General features: G+C 46.6%; 1 protein-coding gene across 1 annotated transcript in view; it reads right to left on the reverse strand.

The window, feature by feature from the left end:
* LOC148144387 (uncharacterized) overlaps window positions 1-26,014 on the reverse strand; it is a 48,822-nt gene that overhangs the window by 20,798 nt on the left and 2,010 nt on the right. The window contains exon 2 of the mRNA XM_087975322.1: window positions 21,527-22,982. Within this exon, the coding sequence (XP_087831448.1) occupies window positions 21,527-22,707 (1,181 nt within the window). The 5' untranslated portion in view covers window positions 22,708-22,982. The remainder of the gene's footprint in view (window positions 1-21,526; window positions 22,983-26,014) is intronic.

Here is a 26,014-nt window from a genome sequence, read left to right on the forward strand (position 1 = left end):
AAGGTACAATTTTACCTTTGGGCCCATTGGTCTTGAGTCCAACCCTTCGATGGAACTCCTCTTTTCCAGTTTCACTCAAATGTAGCCCTTGTTGGAACCCTGCTTGCAGCGCCAAATTGAGACAGCCCAGGGAGTCCCTTGTGGACTCAGACCTGTCAGCATATCTTGGTTCATCCTGGAGATCGTACTCTTTGGAAGTCTGGAATAAAAATAAAACTCTTACAGACAGTTTAGTTTAATTTTAAATTATCCCCTTCATTAATACCATCACCGTTACAGCATAACACTGATACCTATAAGACAAGCTAACTGGATTCTATTAACCCAGAAGAGTAGCAATCACTCTTCTTCCAAGAGCCCTGGCGGGCTACTCTGTATACTATCTTTATACACAAGTTTTTTTACAAAGGCGGTGCTGTGACAAACACGCTTTCTTTATATGAATTTTTTTTTACAAAAGCACTGCATGTTCTGAACTAGACAGATAACAGTGAAAGGGCTGAAAATGTGTTGCTGGAAAAGCGCAGCAGGTCAGGCAGCATCCAGGGAACAGGAGAATCGACGTTTCGGGCATAAGCCCTTCTTCAGGAATGAGGAAAGTGTGTCCAGCAGGCTAAGATAAAAGGTAGGCAGGAGGGACTTGGGGGAGGGGCGTCAGAAATGCGATAGGTGGAAAGAGGTCAAGGTGAGGGTGATAGGTCAGACTGGGGGGGGGGGCAGAGAGGTCAGGAAGAAGATTGCAGAAGAAGATTAGGAAGGCGGTGCTGAGTTCGATGGATTTGACTGAGACGGGGGGGGGGGGAGGGGAAATGAGGAAACTGGTGAAATCCGAGTTCATCCCTTGTGGTTGGAGGGTTCCTAGGCGGAAGATGAGGAACTCTTCCTCCAACCGTCGTGTTGTTGTGGTCTGGCGATGGAGGAGTCCAAAGACCTGCACATCCTTGGTGGAGTGGGAGAGGGAGTTGAAGTGTTGAGCCACAGGGTGGTTGGGTTGGTTGGTCCAGGTGTCCCAGAGGTGTTCTCTGAAACGCTCCGCAAGTAGGCGGCCTGTCTCCCCAATATAGAGGAGGCCACATCAGGTGCAGAGGATGCAATAGATGATGTGTGTGGAGGTGCAGGTGAATTTGTGGCGGATATGGAAGTTTCCTTTGGGGCCTTGGAGGGAGGTGAGGGGGGAGGTGTGGGCGCAAGTCTTGCACCTCCTGCGGTCGCAGGGGAAGGTGCCGGGAGTGGAGGTTGGGTTGGTGGGGGGATGTGGATCTGACGAGGGAGTGGTCTTTATGGAATGCTGATAGGGGAGGGGAGGGAAATATATCCTTGGTGGTGGGGTCCGTTTGGAGGTGGTGGAAATGACGGCGGATGATGCGCTGTACATGGAGATTGGTGGGGTGGTAGGTGAGGACCAGTGGGGTTCTGTCCTGGTGGAGGTTGGAGGGGCGGGGCTCAAGGGCGGAGGAGCGGGAAGTGGAAGAGATGCGGTGGAGGGCATCGTCGACCACGTCGGGGGGGGAGATTGCGGTCCTTGAAGAAGGAGGCCATCTGGGTTGTACGTTTTTGGAAGTGGTCCTCCTGGGAGCAGATGCGGCGGAGACGAAGGAATTGGGAGAATGGGTTGGCGTTTTTACAGGGGGCAGGGTGGGAGGAGTGAAAGGCAATAATTCGGGAGAGAAGTAATTGATACCGAGTTTCATTTCGAGGTCAGAATCAAACACTTATTCATTTCACAAAGGAACTGCCGTGAATGTGATCACTCAATATCCTGTTTATACAAATTCACTGATGTTAAGGCAAATGTTCTTATATGCCTTACCCTCCCTGCCTGTCTATTTTCTAGTGTGGAGCAAATGTGTTCTATAATTCAACATTACATTTTACTCTAAATGCTGAAGGACAAGTTTTCCTTACAAACATTCTCACGACCCCTTTCAAAGTTTCATAAGTTCTTTCCTATATCAGGGCGAGCAGAACTTAACGTAGTTTCCAAAAATGCCCTAACCAATGTACAGCCACAATATGACCTCACAACTCCTTTATTCAATGCTCTGACCAATAAAGGAAATCATACCAAACGCCTTCTTCACTAGCCTATCGACCTGCAACTCAAAGATCTCTTTGTTTAGCAACACTCCCCTTAACTGTCGGTCCTGCCTGGATTGCTCAACCAAAATGCAATACCTCATTTCTCTGAATTAAACTCTATCTGACACTCCTCAGCCTGTTGCCCACCCCAAAAATTCTAACTTATAGCAAACTCTCTTTGCTCTCTTATACCCTAGAAGCTGAAAGTCTCCATACCACACAGGCCCCCTCTGTTTTCACTTTGCTGAACCGAATCCCTACTCTGAAGGGTCAAAATACTGACCAGCCGGGACAGAGTGGACATTGGGAAGATGCTTCCATTGGTAGGAGAGACAAGGAGCGGAGGGCACAGCCTTAGATAAAGGGAAGATGTTTTAGAAAGAGAGAAGGAGAAACGTCTTCAGCCAGACAGGGGTGAACCTATGGAATTCATTGCCATAGACAGCTATGGAGGCCAGGTCACTGAGGATAGGCAGCAAATTTTGAAGGTGAGAGGAGAAAGATTTTAAAAAGACTTGAGGGGCAGCATTTTTTTTTAAAAAAAGAGAGTGGTTTGTATGTGGAATGAATGTCCAGACATTTTCTCACCTTCCACCCCCACCCCCCCCACCCCACCCCCCACGCCCCCCACCCCACCCCCCACCCCACCCCCCCCACCCCACACCCCCCCCACCCCACCCCCACCCCACCCCACCCCACCCCCCACCCCACCCCCACCCCACCCCCCACCACACCCCCACCCCACCCCCACCCCACCCCCCACCCCACCCCACCCCCACCCCACCCCCCACGACCAGTAGAACTCCACCACCCAGGCGGCCGACGAGTTCCCAAGCAGGCCCTTAACCCCATCCGCCTCCAGAATGCTCACCGGCTCCTACCTGCTGTACAGCCGGCCGGTGTGGCCGTGACACAGCAGCTGCGCCAGGAAGGCGGCGGTGCCCAGTGACGGGTGTCTGCCCCGGGCCGCAAGGCGCCATTTTCCTAACGGCCGCCCTCCCGCCGCTTCCCCGCTCGAGCGACTTCTCCTCCCAACCGCCTTCGCCCCCGCGTGACGTCTGCACGGGTAGATGGGCGGGGCCGGGGAGCCTCACCGTCACCAAGCAACAGCACCTCGCGCTACAACTGCTCATTCTCAAAAACAAACTCTCCTGTCTCGCTCTGCAGCTGCAGGGGGGGCACTGCCACGTTTCCAGGAGCCCTGTCTACATTGGGAAAGCTCACGGCTCAATTTAAAGAGATATTCCGACATATAACGGAACGGCGTCATATCTAAAGGGGGCAATCTGCATTTTAAAGGGACGTGAACATTTTCAAGGGCTATTTCTGCAAATAAAGAGATTTAATGGACAAGAGCTCGTGGGTCCACAGTTAAAATGCTTTAAATAACCGTTTTTTAATTTCACTGCCTTCCCAGGATACAGAATTGCTCTCATCTGAAATTGTTTGCCCAGAAAAAAAATCCCTGTGTCAACTATGGGGCCACCTGGAAGGTACTGGGCCCGGGAGGTGAGGGGGGAGGGATGTGCGTCCCGTCCCGTCCCTACACTCTCGTTCCATCTGCTTTTACTGGGGCTTGTGATTTTTACCCTCACTCTTTTAATCCTTGTGCTGTTTATCCTCTCTTTTTCAAAATCCCTGCGCTGTTTACTCCTTGCTATTACCTGTGCAATTCCCCAGCATGTATATGTTCCTCAGTCATTGAAGGGGTAGGATCCTGTTGAGAATGGTTAGTAAAGCATGTGGTGTACTAAGCCTTGTTAACAAGGACATACACTAGTTTGTAATTTGTCAAGGTATGCTTCTCAGAGTTGTACAGACCCTTTGGTCCAACCTGTCCATGCTGACCAGATATCCAAAATTAGTGTTGACAGTATAGTGCTGGATAAACACAGCAGCTCAGGCAGCATCCAAGGAGCAGGAGAATCGATGTTTCGGGCATAAACCCTTCATCATAATGAAGTGCTTATGCCGGAAACGTCAATTCTCCTGCTCCTCAGGTGCTGCCTGACCTGCTGTGCTTTTACAGCACTACACTCTCTCTCCTCTGATCTCCAGCATCTGCAGTCCTCACTTTCTCCTAGTTGATTTCAACATTACTGCGAAGTCTCTTCCATGGATGCCTCCCTGGAAGAGGTTCTACTCCTCTGTCTATAAAGATCTGAGAGTCCCTCTCTCACTGTAACCCCCCCCCCCCCCCCCAGTCCTCTCCTCTGCCCAGAATTTCTTCAGCCATGTCCTCAAACAATTTGACTACCACAGCCATATCTCCTTTCTCATTGCTTAGCTATGGAACCATCTGATCCCACATGGACTCCAGACCACATTCAGACCAACCCAATTTGGACCTGAACAGGATACCCAGTACACACTACAAATCCAAAACCTTCACCAACGATTCTCTTTTTGGATCCTCCACTGCACACTATCAGCCATCTACTTTACCTGCAGTCAGTCCTGCCCAAGCTCAGAGCCTCACTTTTCCCAGAACTGCAACCCAGATTCTACATCCTCAGAAAAGATTCCTGTTGAAGGGCTTATGCCCAAAATGTCAATTCTCCTGCTCCTCTGATGCTGCCTGACCTGCTGTGCTTTTCCAACACTCTCAACTCTGATCTCCAGCATCTGCAGTCCTCACTTTCTCCGAGATATCCTAAATTAATCTAGTCCCATTTGCCAGCACTTGGCTCATATCCCTCTAAACTCTTCCTATTCATATACTCATCCAGATACCTTTTTAAATGTTGTAATTGAACCAGCCTCCACAACTTCCTCCGGCAGCTCCTTTCATACACGCACCACACTCTACATGGAAACGTTGCCCCTTAGGTACCTTTTATATCTTTCCGCTCTCAACCTAAACCTATGCCCTCTAGTTCTGAACTTTACCGCTACACTGGGGAAAACACAAAGAGATTGAGCAGCCAGACAAAATGCCAAAACAATAAAATGTCAAGCCATGTGGGAAAGAAAAATTGTGGCTCTACCCTTTTTTCTCCTCTTGGTATTTGGACACTTAATATCTGTCAGTAACACTAGTATCGCCACAGAGCATATTGCAGGGCGCGTGTTCAGTGGTGTCACCAAAATATTTGGCATGTTCCTTGCTGTCGGCAGAAAAGGCGCAAGATCTTCTTTTGATGGACCGATAAGGAACACTGGAGAACCTGAAGGTGACTTGTCCTCTTGCCAATCAGAGCTCCCCTACTGTCTGAAAGCAGAAGCTGGACCATGACCTTCTGAAGCTGCTGCTGCTCCACTCTCTCAGAATGAAGATTGAGCTTCAGCTCAGACTGCACCTTCCTTCCTCTGTTAGTACAACACTCTTGTCTCACCCCTTTTTCTATTTATTTTTCATTCTGGGGTTTAATTGTTGAGATGCAGCAACTGAAAGGAGAGGGAACAAATCCAGGGAGGGGGCAGACTCGGGAAATGTTGGTCCAGGTCTGTGTCTCAATTGGCAAAATAGACCGGCAGGAGGCTGGAAGAATGCAGCAAGCCAGGTAGCATCAGGGGGTGGAGAAGTTGACGTTTCGGGTGTAACCCTTGTTCCAGACTGGGGATGGGTGTAGGGGAGGATGCAGAACAAGGGTGTGCTGGGGACAGGGTGGTGAAGTGGAGATAGCTGGAGAGAGGTAGAGGGTACAACCTGGTTGATAAGTGGGTGGAAGGAATCTGGTTGGTGGTAAGGAAGAGTGAAATGGGAAGGACTGGGAAGGGAGTCAGTGATGGAAAGGGAGGTTATTTGAAATTGGAAAACGCGGTGTTGAGGCCTCCGGGCTGTTGGCTGCCCAGGCGGAAGATGAGGTGTTCCTTTAATTTACAGTTTGGTTCGTTGTGGAAATGCAGGAGGCCTAAAGTGATTATGTCGGGAAGGGGAATTAAAATGGGTGGTGACTGGGAGGTCCATTCGGACTCTGCGGCTTCAGCTGTGGACCATTCCCCAAGTTTACGTTTGGTCTCCCCGATGTCGAGAAGACCACATTTGGCAAACACATGGCAAATACAGTACCGCAATTTGAAGTTATTGCCTTTGCTGTGAAAAAAAAACAGAAAGGAGGTGCATTGTTTAAATGGTGATATATTGGGATGTGGAGAAGATGAGGTCTGCAGATACTGGAGATCAGAGTTGAAAAGTGTGGTGCTGGAAAAGCACAGCAGGTTAGGCAGAATCCGAGGAGTAGGACAATCCACGTTTTGGGCATGAGCCCTTCATCAGGAATGATGTATGGATGTACAAAGGGGGTTCAGTGTCAAGCGAACGCCAGTTGTCAGACAGGTGCAGCAATCAATGAGCAAAGCAAGTGGTATATTAGCAAGAGGAACTGAGTTCAGAATTGGGGATGTCTTCCTGCAGTTAGTGGCTCATTGAATATATTCAAGGCTAGGCTCACTTGATCTTTGAACAACAAAGAAGTGGATGTTTATGGGGGGAAAGCAGAAAATGGTTTTAAGATCAGTACAGAACAGTTAGTCATACAACACAGAAACAGACCCTTCAGTCCAACTACTCCATGCTGACTATGTACTGAAACTAAACTAGTCTCACCTAGATTGGCCCATATCCCTCAGAACCTTTCCTATTCATGTACTTATCCAAATGCCTTTTAAACACTGTAACTGTACCTGCATCCACCACTTCCTCTGGACATTCATTCCACACAAACCACTCTGTTTAAAAAAAAAATCATGCCCCTCATGACTTTTTAAACCTTTGTCCTCTCTCCTTCAAAATTGCTCTCTAATCTTGAAACCCCCACCCAGGGAAAGGCCCCTGCCTTTCATCTCATCTATCCCCTTCATGATTTTGTAAACCTCTATAAGGTCACTTCTCAATCTCCTGTGGTCCAGTGAAAACGAGTGTGGTGCTGGAAAAATACAGCTGGTCAGGCAACATCCGAGCAGCAGGAAAATCTATGTTTTGGGCATAAGCTCTGATGAAGGACATATGCCTGAACCGTCGATTTTCCTGCTTTTCAGATGCTGCCTGACCTGTAACTTTCTAGCACCGCACTCTGGACTCTGATCTCCAGCATCTGCAGCCCTCACTTACTTCCAGTGAAAACGTCTCAGCCTATCCACCGAAATGGAAGTAGATTCATATCCAGTTATGATCTGTTCAATGCTGGTCCAAGCTCGAAAGACCAAATGGCCTACTCCTGCTCCCAATTCTGACACTGTGTCCAGGACATCAACAGACCACAAGACATAGGAGCAGAAATAATGCTATTCTCCCCATCAGCTCTGCTCCATCATTTTATCATGGCTGATGAGTTTTGTCAAACCCATTCTTCCACTTTCTCCCTGTAACGCTCAATCCCCTTGATACTCAAGAACCGATCTGTCTCCGTCTTAAATTTTCTCAGTGACTTGTCCTCCACAGCCTTCTGTGGCAATGAATTCCATAGATTCACTGCTCTCTGGCTGATGAAGTTTCTCCTTGCCTCTATTCTGAAAGGTTTTCCCTTTACTCGAAGGCTGTGCCATCGAGTCCTAGTCTCTCCTACCAGGGGAAACATCTTCCCAATGTCCACTTTGGCCAGGCTGTTCAGTATTCTGTATGTTTCAGTTAGATCCCCCTGAGTGTGGACCTGTTCATCGGAATGATCCAGACCCTTCAGGATGAGGTTCAGCAAAGTAAAAATGGAGGGAGAGTGTGTGGGATGGAGATTTTCAGCTTCTCAGGAATAAGAGAGGAAAGAGAGTTCATTATGAATTATAATTTATCAGATAGGCCAATGGGCCGAGGAATGGTAGATGGAGTTTAATTTAGAGAAATGTGAGGTGTTGCATTTTGGAAAGGCAAATTGGGACAGGACTTATACACTTATACACTAAATGGTCAGGTCCTGGGGAGTGTTCCTGAACCAAGAGATAGGGAGTGTAGGTTCCTTTCCTTGAAAGTGGAGTCACGAGTAGAAATGGTAGTGAAGAAAGTGTTTGGTATGCTTTCCTTTTATTGGTCAGTGGATTGAGTATAGGAGTTGGGAGGTTATGTTGAGGCAGTACAGGAGATCTGGAATACTGTATACAGTTCTGGTCTCTCTACTACAGGAAAGATGTTGTGAAACTTTGAAAGGGTTTTGAAAAGAGTTACAAGGCTGTTGCCAGAGTTGGTGAGTTTGAGCTACAGGGAGAGGCTGAGTAGGCCAGCAATGTTTTCCTTGGAGTATTCAAGGCTGAGGTGACCTTAGTAGTTTCTAAGGGGCATGGATAGGGTGAATAGGGTTTGTTCCCAGGGTAGGGGAGTCCAGAACAAGAGTGGCATAGGTTTAAGGTGGGTGAGGAAAGGGACCTGAGAGGCATTTTTTTCATGCAGAGAGTGGTGTATGTATGGAACAAACTAACCGAGGAAGTGGAGGAGGCTGGTACAATTACAACATTTTAAAAGGCATCTGGCTGAGTACATGAATAGGAAGGGTTTAGAGGGATGTGGCCTAAATGCTAGCAAATGAGACGAGATTAATTAGGATATCTGGTCGGTACGGACGGGTTGGACGGAAGGGTCTGATTCCATGCTATATGATTCTAATCGTCTTCGGTGAAAGCAGAAATGTGGTTATGAAGAATGGACTTTTTTGCCCTTAGTGGGAGCAGAAGAAGTTACAGTAAAATCTTTCAATTGTGAGACTGCAACTGAGTACATCCGGGATTTTGGTGGGAGATGGGAATTCATTGCACTGTGGAATGCAGCCCTCCCCTATCCACACATTTCTGCTGGTGGATGAGACCAGGTCTCAAGATTAGGGGGAGTAGATTTAGGACGGACATTAAGAGGAACCACTATTCCCAGAGAGTCATGAATCTATGGAATTCTTTGCCTGTGGAAGCAGTAGAGGCAGCTTCATTAAGTATATTGAAGACACGGTTGGATGGGTTTTGCATGGTCAGGGACTTAAGGGTAGTTGGTACAATGCAGGGAGGAGGAGCTGAGACGATGGATAAATCAGCCATGATCTTAATAAATGGCGCAGCGGACTGGGCGAGCCAAATGGCCTACTCTTGATTCTATTACTATGAAACTATAACCCTGCATTTCCCATGGTTCACCATGGCAGTTGGAACCGGCGGTCAATGAGTTGAGCATCCCTGAATACTTCTAAGTGCCCGTCACGTTCCTCCTCATCTGAACAGATCCTGTGTATGCGTAGGGCTTGTCCATAAGGGGATGGCTGTTTTGGGTGGAAGCTGGAGAAGTGTAGCATCGTGAGGTTATGTGTGGGTTTGAGGTTGTGTGTGGTGCTGAGTTGCTGCCCATCCTTGATGGAGATGCAGGTGTCCAAGAATGAGACAGATAGTAGAGAATAGTCCAAAATGAGTTTGATGGTGGGATGGAACATGTTGATATCACTGTATAGCTTTTTCCGTGACTCCTCTCCATGCGTCCAGAAGAAGAAAGTGTCGTCAATGTACCTGGTGTATAGTGTTGGTTGGAGGTCCTGCGTAGAGAAGTCGTCTTGTTCGAACCTGTGCGTAAAAATGTTGGCATATTGGGGTGCAAATTTGGTCCCATGGCTGTTCCATGTGTCTGAAGAACTGGTTGTCAAAGGTGAAGATGTTGTGATCGAGGATAAAGTGGATGAGTTGTAGGACGGTGGTCAGAGATTGGCATTGAGTAATGAGGCTGTTGCCGTGATGCCGACATTATGAGAGTACTGGTCCATGGGTGCTGAGTTTCTGTAAGAAATCTGTAGTGTCGTGACAAAAGCTAGGGGTTCCCTGAATGATGGGTTTCAATGCCTTCGACATTGTGTGAGAACCTCTCCAGCTGAGTCCTATTGCCAGGGATGTGCAAGTTAGGATGGATTAGCCATGGGAAATACGGAGTAAGGGGGTAGGTATGGGTGGGATGCAATATGGAGGGCTAGAATGGAATAGATGGGCCGAATGACCTGCTTCCACGTTGTCAGGATTCTATGACGCCCCCAACAAAGGAGAATTTTATCTGCATCTATCCTGTCAAGCCCCTTTCAGAATTCTACTGGTATGAATAAGATCACTTCTGGTTCATAGAGGTATACAGCACGGTCCAACCCCTTCATACCGACCAGGATTCCCAAATTAAACTAGTCCCATTTGCCTGCATTTGCCCATATCCCTCTCAACCTTTCTCTTCATGTACCCATCTAAATGTCGTTTGAATGTTGTAGCTGTACCTGCATCTACCACATCCTCAACAAGTTCATTCCACATGCAAACAACACTCAGTCAAAACGTTGCCCTTCAGGTTCCTTTTAAATCTCTCTCCCTCTCTCATTAGAACAATATGCGCCCCCACCCCACCGTTTTGAGCACCCCAATGCTAAGGAACAGCCCTTTGCTATAATACTTACCTCCACTCCTCAGATTTTATAAATCTCAATGAGGTCACCCCTCAACCTCCTGTGCTCCACCCTCTCCTTATAACTCAAACCCTCCAGTCCTGGTGACGTTCTGGTAAATCTTTACCAAACCCCCTCTAATAGAGTTCTTCCTATTACAGGGTCACCAGAACTGTACTCAGTACTCTAAAATGGCCTCACCAACATTCTGTATAACCTCAACATGATGTCTCAACTCAGAAACTCAACAGCGTGAACAATGAAGGCATTTGTGCTAAATGCCTTCTGAACCACCCTACCTACCAGTGATGCAACTTTCAAAGAACTGTGTACCTGAACTCCTACTCCCCCATGTCTCTCTGTTTTACAACATGACCCAAAACCCTACCATTAACTGTACAAGTCCTGCCTGCCCTTGTTTTAGCAAAACACAATCCCTCGCTTTTATTCATAGCACACACACACACACACACACACACACACACACACACACACACACACACACACACACACACACACACACACACACACACACACACACACACACACACACACACACACACACACACACACACACACACACACACACACACACACACACACACCCCAACACTCCACCACACTCACTTTACCAAGCATGCGCACATGCTTACATGCACTCTCCACACAAACCCACATGCGCACAATCAGACTCTCTCATGCATGCATGGACACACACACTTAACTCTATGGGATTACTTTGTATTGGCAGAGTTATATTTGCAGATTCATTCAATTTGGCTCAAACAGCACACAATTTGCAGGCAGTCAATCCATGTAACATTTTATAAATTCCTATTTTGGAAAAAGAACCAGTCTGATTCAAGATTGGGATACTGACAGACTCGAACATCACACTTTTCATGCATTGTTTGAGCTCAGATGCCACCCTTTTTTTTAAAATAAAACCTTAAGTCATCTCGAGAACGTGACTTAAAAGAGAAGCGAGTCAAACAGTCAGGTCAGGCAGGGACAAGGTAGGACTAATAAGTTAAACTGCATTTATTTCAATTCAAGGGGCCTAACAGGGAACGCAGATGAACTCAGGGCATGGTTAGGAACATGGGACTGGAATATCATAGCAATTACAGAAACGTGGCTCAGGGATGGGCAGGACCAGCAGCTTCATGTTCCAGGGTACAAGTGCTACAGGAAGAATAGAAAGGGAGGCAAGAGAGGAGGGGGTGGGGTGGCATTTTTGATAAGGGATAGCATTACAGCTGTGCTGAGGGAGGATATTACCGGAAATACATCTAGGGAAGTTATTTGGGTAGAACTGAGAAATAAGAAAGGGATGATAACCTTATTGGGATTGTATCATAGACCCCCTAATAGTCAGAGGGAAATTGAGAAACAAACTTGTAAGCAGATTTCTGCTATCTGGAAGAAAAATAGGGTGGTAATGATAGGGGATTTTAACTTTCCAAACATAGACTGGGACTGCCATAGTGTTAAATGTTTAGATGGAGAGGAATTTGTCAAGTGTGTACAAGACAATTTTCTGATTCGGTATGCGGATGTACCTACTAGAGAAGGTGCAAACCTTAACTTACTCTTGGGAAATAAGGCAGGGCAGGTGACTGGGGTGTCAGTGGGGGAGCACTTTGGAGCCAGCGACCATAATTCTATTAGATTTAAAATAATGATGGAAAAGGATTGACCAGATTGTAAATTGGAGAAAGGCCAATTGTGACGGTATTCGGCAAGAACTTTTGAAAGCTGATTGGGGACAGATGTTCGCAGGTAAAGGGACGGCTGGAAAATGGGAAGCCTTCAGAAATGAGATAATGAGAATCCAGAGAGAGTATATTCCTGTTAGGGTAAAAGGAAAGGCTGGTAGGTATAAGGAATGCTGGATGACGAAAGAAATTGAGGGTTTAGTTAAGAAAAAGGAAGCATATGTTATGTATAGTGAATCCTTAGAGTATAAAAGAAGTAGAAGTATACTTAAGAGGGAAATCAGGAGGGCAAAAATTGGACATGAGATAGCTTTGGCAAGTAAAATTAAGGAGAATCCAAAGAGTTTTTACATATATATATATATATATATATATTAAGGACAAAAGGGTAACTAGGGAGAGAATAGGGCCCCTCAAAGATCAGCATGGCGGTCTTTGTGTGGAGCCGCAGAAAATGGGGGAGATACTAAATTAGTATTTTGCATCAGTATTTACTGTGGAAAAGGATATGGAAGATATAGATTGTAGGGAAATAGATGGTGACATCTTGCAAAATGTCCATATTACAGAGGAGGAAATGCTGCATGTCTTGAAATCACCTAAAAGTGGATAAATTCCCAGGACCTGATCAGGTGTACCCTAGAACTCTGTGATAAGCTAGAGAAGTGATTGTTGGGCCTCTTGCTGAGATATTTGTATCATTGATCGTCAACAGGTGAGGTGCCGGAAGACTGGAGGTTGGGTAACGTGTTGCCACTGTTTAAGAAGGGTGGTAAGGTCAATCCAGCAAACTAGAGACCAGTGAGCCGAAGTTGTTGGAGGGAATCCTGAGGGACAGTATGTACATGTATTTGGAAAGGCAACGACTGATTAGGGATAGTCAGATTGAGTTTTTTGAGGAAGTAACAAAGAGGATTGATGAGGGAAGAGTGGTAGATGTGATGTATATGGACTTCAGTAAGGCGTTCGACAAGGTTGCCCATGGGAGACTGATTAGCAAGGTTAGATCTCACGGAATACAGGTAGAACTAGCCATTTGGATACAGAACTGGCTCCAAAGGTAGAAGACGAAGGGTGGTGGTGGAGGATTGTTTTTCAGGCTGGAGGCCTGTGACCAGTGGAGTGTCACAAGGATCAGTGCTGGGTCCTCTACTTTTTGTCATTTACCTAAATGATTTTGGATGTAAGCATAAGAGGAACAGTTAGTAAGTTTGCAGATGACACCAAAGTTGGATGGGTAGTGAACAGCGAAGAGAGTTACCTCAGATTACAACAGGATCTTGACCACATGGGCCAATGGGCTGAGAAGTGGCAGATGTAGTTTAATTCAGATAAAAGTGAGGTGCTGCATTTTGGGAAAGCAAATCTTAGCAGGATTTTTTCACTTCATGGTAAGGATCAATGAGGCAAAATGAGGACTGCAGATGCTGGAAACCAGAGTTTCGATCAGAGTGGTGCTGGAAAAGCACAGCAAGTCAGGCTGCATCCGAGGTGCAGGAAAATTGATGTTTCAGACAAAAGCCCTTCGTCAGGAATAAAGCTCTATTCCTGATGAAGGGATTTTGCCCGAAATGTTGATTTACCTGTTCCTCGGATGCTACCTGACCTGCTGTGCTTTTCCAGTGCCACTCTGATTTAAACACTTAATGGTAAGGTCCTAGGGAGTGTTGCTAAACAAAGAGACCTCGGAGTGCAGGTTCATAGCTCCTTGAAAGTGGAGTTGCAGATAGATAGGATAGTGAAGAGGGTGTTTGGTATGCTTTCTTTTATTGGTCAGAGTATTCAGTACAGGAGTTGGGGGGTCATGTTGTGGCTGTACAGGACATTGGTAGGGCATTTAAGAGGCATTTGGATGGATATATGAATAGGAAGGGTTTGGTGGGATATGGGCCAGGTGCTGGCAAGTGGGACTAGATTGGGTTAGGATATCTGGTTGGCATGGACAAGTTGGACCGAAGGGTCTGTTTTCATGCTGTACATCTCTGTGACTCTGTGTTCTGGGATTTACATATTAATGAACTGAAACCTGCAACCCGTTCTAAAAGAGGAAAGACTGAATAGCAACCTAGGGTTGTTCAATATATCCTATCAGTTGCATGACACTGATCTTTTTCTATAAAATCTCAGTCTTATGATCATGCACCACAACTCCCCGATGAAGGAGCAGCGCTCCAAAAGCTAGTGCTTCCAAATAAACCTGTTGGACTGTAACCTGGTGTTGTGTGATTTTTAACTTTACCCACCGCAGTCCAATACCAGCACTTCCACCACAATTCTAGTGAACACAGCCCACACCTCCTGGTGCTGCCAGGAAACATTACAATGCTGATGAAGCGAAGCACTCTGCACTCCTGAAAAACTTACAATTTCAAACAAAACTAGATACTCATTCACTGCTCCTGCTGATACATGACATTGGAAATTCAGTGCAGGAGGCTGAAAGAAAGGATCAGCTTTAAAACAAAACCTCTTGGAGTTCAAAGCTTTCAATGAGAGTCTGAGCCCGGCGATAAGTTCAGGTCACCTTCAATGCGACCCAACTTTGTTACAGCTTCAGATCTCCTCAACAAAAAGACACATAAAAGATAGCTCAAGGTCAAAGCTCACACACTCCCCACTCCACTTTCTTTACTATTGGTCACCACCGAGTTGTCCCTTTGTAATTGCATCCTTGGTACAGCCGTAACCCGGAGGAGGTATTGCCTCACCCAGCAATTTCATCCCATACACTGCATCCAAGTCAGTTTCTCCCCACACATTTGCCCGGCTGGGGCAGTGTTGAGTCAACCATATTGCTGTGGGTCGGTAGGGCACAGGCATGGGTAAAGCTCTTACTGCACTCTGGGCAGCTGAAGGCCTCTCCCTGGCATGGACCCACTGGTGCCTCAGCAGAATGAATAACTTGTATAGGCCTTCCTGCACTCTGTGCAGAGGAACAGCCTTTCCCGCAGTTGCCACACTTCCGGGGTTTCTTCATGGGGCAGGATTCCTCAGGTTTCTCCATGGCCAAAGCTTCAGCTACAAGTGAGTGACTGTATAGCAACTTCATGCCGTGAATTCCTCTTTCCAGGCTGTTTCAGGTTCCAAACTCCAAGGTCATGTTGCGGCTGTACAGGACAATGGTTAGGCCATTGTTGGTATATTGCGTGCAATTCTGGTCTTCCTATCGGGAAGATGTTGTGAAACTTGAAAGGGTTCAGAAAAGATTTACAAGCATGTTGCCAAAGTTGGAGGATTTGAGCTACGGGAGAGGCTGAACAGGTTGGGGCTGTTTTCCCTGCAGCGTCAGAGATTGAGGGGTGACCTTACAGAGGTTTACAAAATTATGAGGGGCATGGATAGGGTAAATAGACTAAGTCTTTTCCCTGGGGTCGGGGAGTCCAGAACTAGAGGGCATATGTTTAGGGTGAGAGGGGAAAGATATAAAAGAGACCTAAGGGGCAACTTTTTCACACAGAGGGTGGTACGTGTATGAAATGAACTGCCAGAGAATGCGGTGGAGGCTGATATAATTGTAACATTTAAAAGGCATTTGGATGAACAGGAAGGGTTTGGAGGGATATGGGCTGGGTGCTGGTAGGTGGGACTCTATTGTGTTGAGATATCTGGACGGGTTGGACTGAAGGGTCTGTTTCCATGCTGTACATCTCTATGACTCTTATGATAATTGGTAAACGAGTTAAGTCATAAAGGTTAGGTCATCTTTATCTTGAGATACAAAGGACTTGCAGCTTGCAGAGTGTGGTTAGTACTTTCTCATTGGTCTACTTCTGCATTCTAGTAGTTTTAGTAGTTAGTTGTTTATACAGCTATAGACACAAGCAGCAGCTCATCACGTAGCAATGCAGAAGCCATCTTGTGCAGCTCCTTCAGCCATTTTATCCTACCTTCCAGAGGCCCCATATCCCCTCTCACTCCCTCCATTCTCACTTTGTTGAACCTAATCCCTGCTGTACCTCATCCTGAAGTGTCTGGTTCTTGCTGATTAACAGGTGTCACAAAGCTAGTACTCATTTTCCTAAAAGATGTTCCTTGGCTCAAGGAGACTGTGTCTTTGACTTTTTTTCCCAGAGGGGTAATAAACTGGGTCAATCTCCGATCAGTCTGGTTTGGTACAGAGATGAAAAGGATTTTAAGAGGCCTTTTGTTTTTATGTAAACTGATGAGATTTAAGGCCAACGTGGTCATATTTTAGAAGTGACCTGTATAAAAAAGGGGCGTAGTCAGCTCTCGAACTGGTTGGAAGTTCAACAGGGAGCTGTGTGGAAACTCTGTCTCTCTTTTCTGCCTCTCAACTTCAATCTGTAAGTATGTGTTCTATTTATACTGGTTTTCAAATTGAGTTTGCTTATTGGGACTGTTGTATATATTCGAACAGCATAATTAAGTCTAGTTGGATAGGCTGAGTTCTGTAGGGGTTCTTTATTCTGATCTTTGTGTTTTAATTGTGTAATTTTGTGAATAATTGTTGTCTGTTTTAAAATCTAGTAATCAACCAAGCTAACTTACTCCAGGTAATTTTTACTGTACACTTACTGAAACAAATTGCAAAGTTATAGTGTGGGGCTGCCTGCTTAAGAATGTTTTGCATGGTCTGGTTTAGTCCATAACACAGGCCCCCATACAGGGGAGATCTAATTGAAACATACCGAACACTGAACGGCCTGGGCAGAGTGGATGTTGGGAAGATGTTTCCACTGACAGAAGAGACTAGAAACCGAGGCCACAGCCTTTGAGTAAAGGGAAGACCTTTTAGAACCGAGATAAGGAGGAACCTTTCAACCAGAGAGTGGTGAATCTATTGAATTCATTGCCACAGAAGGCTGTGCAGGCCAGGTCGCTGAGGATATTTAAGACTGAGATAGATAGGCTCTTGAGTATCAAGGGGATCGAGAGTTACGGGGAGAAAGCGGGAGAATGGGATTGAGAAACTTATCCGCCACGATTGAATGGTATGAAGATACCTGATGGGCTGAATAGCCTAATTTTGTGCTCCAATATTTTATGGTCTCTTGCTGTCCTTCGACTCATGAGGGTGAGAATTGGGAGCAGGAGTAGGCCATTTGGTCTTTCGGGCCTGCACCAGCATTGAACAGATCATAACTGGATATGAATATACCTACATCGAGGTGGATATGCTGGGACACTTTTCACTGCAGCACAAGAGGTTGAGAGGTGACCTTAGTTTATAAAGTCAAGAAGGGATATTGATGTGCATGGCAGATGCTGTTTCCTTCGGGTGGGGGTTTCAAGATTAGGGAGTACATTTTTCCGGTGAGAGGAGAAAGATTAAAAAAAAAAGACATGAAGAGCACCTTTTTCTTTTGGTTTACGTGTGGAATCACTCTTTCAATGTCCTGAGGAAATGGTGGATGCAGGAACTGTCAACATTTAAGACATTTAGATAAGTACATTAATAGGAAAAGTTTGGAGGGACATAGGTCAAACTAGATGGGACTAGTTTAGTTTGTGAATATAGTCAGCATGGACTAGTTGGACTGAAGGGTCTGTTTCTGTGCTGTATTACTTTGTAACTATTCTGTACTGGTCTTAAAAACATTTTTTTTAATTTCCCCATCACCATCCACTTTGTTCAAAAATCAGATGAATTCAGCCTTGAATATATTCAATGACCCTTCACAACTGCAGGAAGACATCCTCACTTCTGAACTCAATTCCTCTTGCTAATATATCACTTGCCTTGCTGATTGCTTGTTTCACCTGTCTGACAATTGGCATTGACTAGTGTAGAAGGACGCTGAGCTGAAAATGTGTTGCTGGAAAAGCGCAGCAGGTCAGGTAGCATCCTAGGAACAGGAGAATCACTGTTTCGGGCATGAGCCCTTCAGGAATGAGGAGAGTGTGCCAAGCAGGCTAAGATAAAAGGTAGGGAGGAGGGACTTGGAGGAGGGGCATTGGAAATGCGATAGGTGGAAGGAGGTTAAGGTGAGGGTGATAGGCCGGAGTGGGGGTGGGGGTGGAGAGGTCAGGAAGAAGATTGCAGGTTAGGAAGGTGGTGCGGAGTTCGAGGGTTGGGACTGAGACAAGGTGGAGGGAGGGGAAATGAGGAAACTAGAGAAATCTGAATTCATCCCTTGTGGATGGAGGGTTCCTAGGTGGAAGATGAGGCGCTCTTCCTCCAGCTGTCGTGTTGCAATGGTTTGGCGATGGAGGAGTCCAAGGACCTGCATGTCCTTGGTGGAGTGGGAGGGGGAGTTGAAGTGTTGAGTCACAGGGTGGTTGGGTTGGTTGGTCCGGGTGTCCCAGAGGTGTTCTCTGAAACGTTCCGTAAGTTGACGGCCTGTAGAAGGCCCTTTGTACATCCACACATCATTCCTGATGAAGGGCTCATGTTGGAAATGTTGACTCTCCTGTTCCTCGGATACTGTCTGACCTGCTGTGCTTTTCCAGCGCCACACTTTGACTCTTAACCTCTAGCATCTGCATCCCAATGTGTCACTTTTAACAATGCAACTCCTTTCTGCTTTTTATTCCACAGTAAAGGCTATATTACCACATTGTGGTAATGCAATTGCCATGTGTTTGCCAACTGAGAACCGACCTGGACCAACATTTCCGTAGTCCGTCCCCTCCCTGGATTCACTCCCTTTCCTTTCACTTGCTGTAAGTCAACAATTGAAGCCCAGAATGCAAAACCAGAAACGGAAAAAAGAGTGCTGTACCTCACAGATGTTGGACAGAGGAATGAAGTTGCAGTCTGGGGTGAAGCTCAACCATCATTCAGGGAGAGATTAGCAGCTTCCAAAGCTCATTGTCCAACTTCTGCATTCAGAGAATGGGGAGCTCTGAATGGCAGGAGGTCCAGTCTCTTTCCGATTCTCCAGGGCTCTCTATTGAACCATCAAAAGAAGGTCGCAAACCGTTTGTGCGGAAATCTAGGAGAATGCGCAGATTTTTGCTGACACCGAAGAGCATAAGCAGTCCTTTGCTGACTCTGTGACTCTTGTTCTACATAGTTGGAACCTATATCACAAGACTAGGAATATGCCATTCACCCATTACAGCCTGTATTCAACTGTGGCCTAACTGCGCATATTTCAATGCAGGTTCAGAAAGGTGTCTGCAGCTTTTTAATAAAATTGGAGATGCTTTAATGATGTTTCTGAATATATAATTTTAGCTATTCTTCATTTTAAAGATCAGCCATTTCTCATACACCCCCATCTCTCATATAGACTCATCAACATCCATTCTCTCTCTTTTCTGAGAAAGTCTTGATACAGCAATCAAAGAAGTCTTGAGGCACAAGAAATAACAGGTGCTGGGGGGAAAAAGGGAAAGAGAATGGCTGGGGGTCGAGAGAGAGAAAATGGACAGGGGTTGGGGGGACAGGGAGAGAATGGACAGCGGGCAGCAACACCACAAATCCCACCTTTCCCAGTACCACAGCAGTCACTTCTCAATGTACATGTGGTCATGGCAGCAGAATCATATAATCCCTGCAGGCTATTTGGCCCATTTAATTCACCCAAACTTCCAAACAGCTTCCCACCAGACCAACTCACCTACCATATAGCTCTGCAGCTTCCCCTGGCTTATTACCCTAAACTGCAGATTGTTGGACTGTGGGTAGAAACCGCAGCACCCAGAGTAAACCATGCACAAAGTCCACACAGACAGTCCTCAGAGGCTGGAATCAAACCCAGGTCCCTGGCAATGTGAGGCAGCAGCACTAGCCACAGAGTCACTGTGCTGCCCATAGCTTTGGGGTTCTGCTTTGTCTTTGTAGTTTCTGACTGGCTGTCGTCTCCTGACATTGTTGGACCACACCCACTGCAGCCTCCCTTTCCCACTTCTCCAGCCCTGAGCACATTGGTTCCTGAATCCTGCTGCCAACTGCAGAGAACAGAGACGATCTCTGTCACTATTGTCCCTTACCACCACCACCTTCTCCCCCCCCCCCCAAACTTTGTTCTTCCTCCCACCACCCAGCCAGTTAGCACCTCCCCCCTGCAGCCCTCTCTCAGATCCTCTTTACCTGCGTGATTCACACTCATACCCACCTGATCCTGTCCACTGACCCAATGAGAAGGCTCTGTCTGGAGATGAATGACCATTACCCGGAATAAAAAGCTGGTTAAGTTTTCCCCTGATGTGTATGCAGCCTGGCTTCCAGCTCCAACTCTGAGCTGAAGGTCTTCCAGCATGTGTTTGCTCTCATCCAGAGCCTCCCACCTTCTGCAAAGCAAAAGATAAGTTCCACCCAGTACGCTCCAATGCATGTTGTACAACTGCTCAATTGTTTTTAGTGGCCAAGCAGAGGCTGATAGCCAAGTTCGGAACCCATGAGGATGGTCTCAACAGGGACCTTGGGTCACTCCACTACATTATATACTCACACGCTCTCTTACATACACATGGTCTCTCAGACACACACATACAAACACACCCCACACACGCCTTCTCAGAGGCTTATACTCCATCACACAAACATTACCAAGCATGCACACTTGCAAACACATACACATGGGTCTATGTGGTGAATTTGCATTTGCAGATACATTCGATGTGCGCTTTGAGCAGAAATCGACAGGTAGTCAATCCATGTATTATTTTATAAATTCCTACTTTGATAATAGAACCATTCTGATTCAAGATTTGGATACAGACACACTCAAACTTCACACCTTTCATACATTGTGAGAGCTGAGATGTCACCTATTTTTATAAAACCTTAAGTCATCTCGAGACTGACTTAAAAAATATTCTGGGATTTATACATTAATGAAGCAAAACCTGCAACCCATTCTAAAAGATGAAAGACTTAACAGCAATCCAGGTTTTTTTCAATATATCATTTCTGTTGCATGACACTGTGATCTTTTGCTTTAAATTCTGTGTCTTATGATCCTGCTCCACAGCTACCTGATGAAGGAGCAGTGCTCTGAAAGCTAGTGCATCCAAATAAACCTATTGGACTATAACCTGGTGCTTTTTAACTTTACCCACCCCAGTTCAACACCGGCCCCTCCACATCGTTTCTAGTGAACTCGGCCCACACCCTTTACTGCTGCCAGTAAACTTTACAATGCTGATGAAATGGTGCAGTACCTGCACTCCTGAAAAATTTACAATTTCTAACGATAGTAGCTACTCATTCACTACTCCATCTGATACACGACATTGGAAACTTAGTGCAGGAGGCTGAAAGAAATGAGCAGCTTTAAAACAAAAACCATTTGGAGCTCAAAGCTTTCAATGAGAGCCTGAACCCGACGTTAAGTTCAGGTAAACTTTACTGTGACCAACTTTGTTCCAGCTTCAGATTCCCCCCAGCAAAAAGGCATAGAAAAAGTAGTTCTTTTTAAAAAACAGCTCAAGGTCAAAGCGCACACACTCTCCACACCCAACACCACCACCAACCCGTTGCTCCTTCAATCCTCCTGCAATGGTGCGTGAACTCGCTGGTGGCTCCGCAGGTTGAAGAAGCGTGTGAAACCCTTCCCACACTGAGAGCAGGTGAAGGGCTTCTCGCCCGTGTGGACCCGCTGGTGGTTCAGCAGGTTGGAGGAATTGCTAAAAGCCTTCCCGCACACGGTGCGGGGGAACGGCCTCTCCCCCGTGTGGACCCGCTGATGGGTCAGCAGGTGGGAGGAACTGTTGAAGGCCTTCCCGCACTCTGGACAGCTGAAGGGTCTCTCCCCTGTGTGGACACGCCGGTGGGTCAGTAGGTTGGAGGAATTGCTGAAGGCTTTCCCGCACTCTAAGCAGCTGAAAGGCCTTTCACCCGTGTGGACCCGTTGGTGGTTCAGCCTGTAGGAGGAACTGCTGAAGGCCTTCCCACACTCGGGGCAGCTGAAGGGCCTTTCCCCGGTGTGGACCCGCCGGTGGGCCAGCAAGGCAGAGGAATAGCTGAAGGCCTTCCCACACTCGGGACAGGAGAACGGCCTCTCCCCCGTGTGGACCCGCTGGTGCTTCAGCAGGTCAGAGGATTTGCTGAAGGCCTTCCCGCAGTTGGGACAGCTGAAGGGCCTTTCCCCTGTGTGGACCCGCCGGTGGGTCAGCAGGGCAGAGGAATCACCGAAGGCCTGTCCGCAGTCAGGGCAGGAGAATGGCCTCTCCCCTGTGTGGACCCGCTGGTGCTTCAGGAGGTCGGAGGAATTGCTGAAGGCCTTCCTACACTCGGAGCAGCTGAAGGGCCTCTCCCCCGCCTGGACCCGCTTGTGGGTCAGCAGGGTGGTGGAACTGCTGAATGCCTTGCCGCACTCAGGGCAGCTGAATGGCCTCTCCCCTCTGTGGATCTGGTGGTGCTTTAGCAGGTCAGAGGATTTGCTGAAGGCCTTCCCACAGACTGGGCAGGAGAATGGCCTTTCCCCGGTGTGGCTGCGCTGATAAGTCTCTGGGGCAGACGGGGCATGAAAGCCTTTCCCACAGTTACCACACTTCCATGGTTTCTCCACAGGGCGGGATTCCTCCAGTTTCTCCATGGCTGAAGCTTCAGCTGTACTTGTACTTGCAAACACTTGTGCAGCCCCTCCCCACTGTGAATTCCTGTTTTCAGGCCGTATAGCTGTTACACGCTCCACGCTCAGTGCGCTGCAACAGTAGGGTCTCTCATCTAGTCCCATTGATGCTGAAAAAGTACTCAAACAAGAACCAAAAAGTTTGTTTCCTTCTCACAGAATCATAGTTGAAAATTGTTGCGGTCCTGATGAATTGGGTGACTGTCAGACATTGATGTCAAAGTGAGGACTGCAGTCGCTGGAGAGTCAGAGACAAAAAGCGCAGCACTGGAAAAGCACAGCAGGTCAGGCAGCATCCGAGGTGCAGGAGAGTCAATGTTTCCGGCATAACGCTTATACCTGTTCATTTTGAAACTTCTGTCTTCAGATCTTCAAATACGCTGCAAAAAGAAATTATAAGATTCATCACTGTCAGTGCAGGGTAGAAATTCAGAACAAGCAATTCGACTTTCTGCAGAATATTCTTTTCTTATTTCACAAAATTGAAAACACCATCCCACTCTCTCCCCCTCTGTTCTCACTCTGCTCTAATCAATTCTTACGGGGCAACCAACAAGGTGACTTTGTCACTGTATAAGTTCAAACTTAATATGAAAGAAGTCTTCGATAAGCTGTTGGCACTTAGAAGTTGACAAGGCACTGGGACTTGATGAAATATATCCAAGGATCTTGAAGAAAGGGACGACAGAAATTGTGGGAGCATTCGACATAATTCAACAGTCTTCCATGGAATTGGAGGAAGTGACTGGAAAACTGCAAACACTTTAGCCTTGTTTAAGAAAGGTTGTAAAGATATACTCAGCAATTAGAGGGCAGCCAGTTTAAATTTGGTGGAAAAGCAGAAATAGTTATTCTGGTCAAAATTTGTAGTCACATGGAGAAAGGTGGATTAAGAAGAGCCAGCGTGGGATTGCTGAAGGGGACATTGCATTTAATTAACTTGATAGTGTTTTTTGCAGAAGTTACAGGCTTGACGAGGATAACACCTCAGCTCTCCTCTTTGTTATCCATCCTGGCTGTCCTAGGGAGTCTGGTACACCTACAGCCTTGACGTAATGCTGAATTTGAGGGGATTAAAGCACTAAAGTTTGACTTCAAATTACTTGGCTTCACGGGTTTTGCTATCATATCTCTCCCATAAACGCTGACAGAACAGGCTGTGTGCAGGAGTCTGCTGGGCATCATCTTCATTAATCAAAAGGGAAAGAGCTATTGATTCAGCACCTCAGTAAATCTTGAGGCAGTCTTAGCTCCTATGCACATGTTGGGATACATGTAAGGAGATGTTTATATTTTGCTTCTGTACTTAGAATTCAGAAATTGAAGCCAGTGTACATTTTAAAAATCTTCAAGATTAAAAGTACAGAGGAGATCAATATTATACAACAATCCAACAACCCCGTCCCAAGACAACAGGCGCCTGACCCTCACAAAGCTGGCGGCCGGTTGCCCGGGCAACCCGAGAGCTTCTTCGCCGGTGAAGTAAACACTGAGCCTGTGGGGCTTCTATTGGAGGCCTGAGCCTCTCCCTAGGAGTTTATAAACTCCCCAGTCTCCCTCCTCCCGCGGTTCCCAATCCTACCCTGTCTCACTGTCTCCTCTCCCCGGGGGCAGGAGCCAGGTCTTGGCACTCGGGCCTGGCGACCTCCCCGGGATGTTCCTGAAACCTGGTCCTGTTCTGAAGGAGAATCCCCGGACCCGAAACACCTCCTCACATTCCTCCCGACACGAGCTGCCGGACCTGCTCAGCTTTTCCAGCGGCTCCTGTTCTTGTTCCTTCAGCCGCCGGCACCATTCCTCTCCCACACTCAGTCACACTGTCTATGTCCCATTGCACATGCGCCAACTCAGGGGGCGGGTCCCTCCTGGTGACGTCATCACCGCCGAAGTGGCGCGGTCGGAGGAGTCCTCCAAGAATTCGGTGACAATGGGGGCGGGGCGACTTGCAACTTGCAAGGTGAGTTTCTTTTCAGTTTGAACGTATTTTCTTTCAATTTTCAGAAATGTTATTCCAGACCTCTGGAAGGCTGAAGCATTGAGAAACTTTCAGACATAAACAAACGGATATGAATAAATTTCATAAAAATAGGTAAGGTAAATTGCGAAATAAACCCAGCACAAAATATCAAAAAGAATAGCAAGAGCTTGTATTGGAATGCTGAAGGGAACAGAATCGCTGAAGTAAATGTTGGTCCCTTGGAAGGTGAAACCGCTGAGTTAATGGGGGAACACTGAAATAGCAAAGCTGCTAAATCAAAACTTTCCTCAGCTTTCACATTGGAGGACAGCAATACTATCCCTATTGGAACAGGCAAGTCAGAGGCTGTAGAAAGGGTAGAACTTAAACAATCAACGTCGATAGGTACACTATCGGGATTGAGGGCGGACAGGTCCCCTGGGCCTAATGGCCCACATTCTAATGTACTAAAGGCAGTGGATACGTTAGTTACAATATTCCAAAATTCCTTGGACACAAGAAAGATTTATTGAGGTTATTTAAGACTGAGATAGGTAGATTCTTGATTGTCATTTTAGTCTTCATTCTAAGGTGATCAAAGGTTACGAAGAGAAAGCGCCAGAAAGGAGTTGACTTCAGCCATGATTGGGTGACGGAGCAGACTTGCTGGGCTGAATGGCCTCTGATATCTTATGAATCCACTGGAGTGGAAAAATACTAATGTAACACCTGTATTCAAAAAGGGAGAGAAGCAATACGTGAGAAATTGCAGACCAGTTAGTTCAACAGCTGTTAATGGGTAGTTGTTAGAATCAATTATCAAGGAAGCAATATCAGGATGTTTGGAAAGTCAAAACTCTTTAGATAGCTCCTTTCAAACTACTACCGTTAAGAAGGTCAAGAGCAGCAGTTACATGGGAGACCATTACCTGCAAGTTCTGTTCAAAGACACTCACTATTGGAGCAGCACACTCATCTCAACATACAGAGATTACAAAGATAAAGATGGGAGAAACCATTGGAGAGATTTGAAGACTAAAATGAGAATTTTAAAATTTGGTTGTTGCTTGAATGGGCACCAGCACAGGTCAGTGGACACATGAGCCACAGAGGAATGAGAATTGTTGCCATGATACAACAACAAAGTCTAAGATGATTTCAAGTTTACAGAAGGGCAAATGCGTAAAATTATTGATTGCAGCAGTGAAGTAGTCAAGCCTGGAGGTAAGGAAGGGACCAAAGATGATCCCGGCAGCAGCAGCTACTTTGGGAATGGGACAGGCTCGAATGAGATGACAGAGGCGGATACAGGAGGCTTTGTGCTGTCACAGGTCAGAAGCTCCTCTCAGAATCCAATGCAGCAAGTTATGAACAGCCTGGCTGAATCTGAGAGTTATAAGGGAGAGAATGGAGGCTGAGGAATGAAGATGGATGCAAAAACTGGAAACCAGTGGC

The sequence above is a fragment of the Chiloscyllium plagiosum genome, unplaced genomic scaffold (assembly GCF_037043375.1).
Source record: "Chiloscyllium plagiosum isolate Xiang-an unplaced genomic scaffold, Cpla_swu_hap1 HiC_scaffold_27, whole genome shotgun sequence".
NCBI lineage: Eukaryota > Metazoa > Chordata > Chondrichthyes > Orectolobiformes > Hemiscylliidae > Chiloscyllium > Chiloscyllium plagiosum.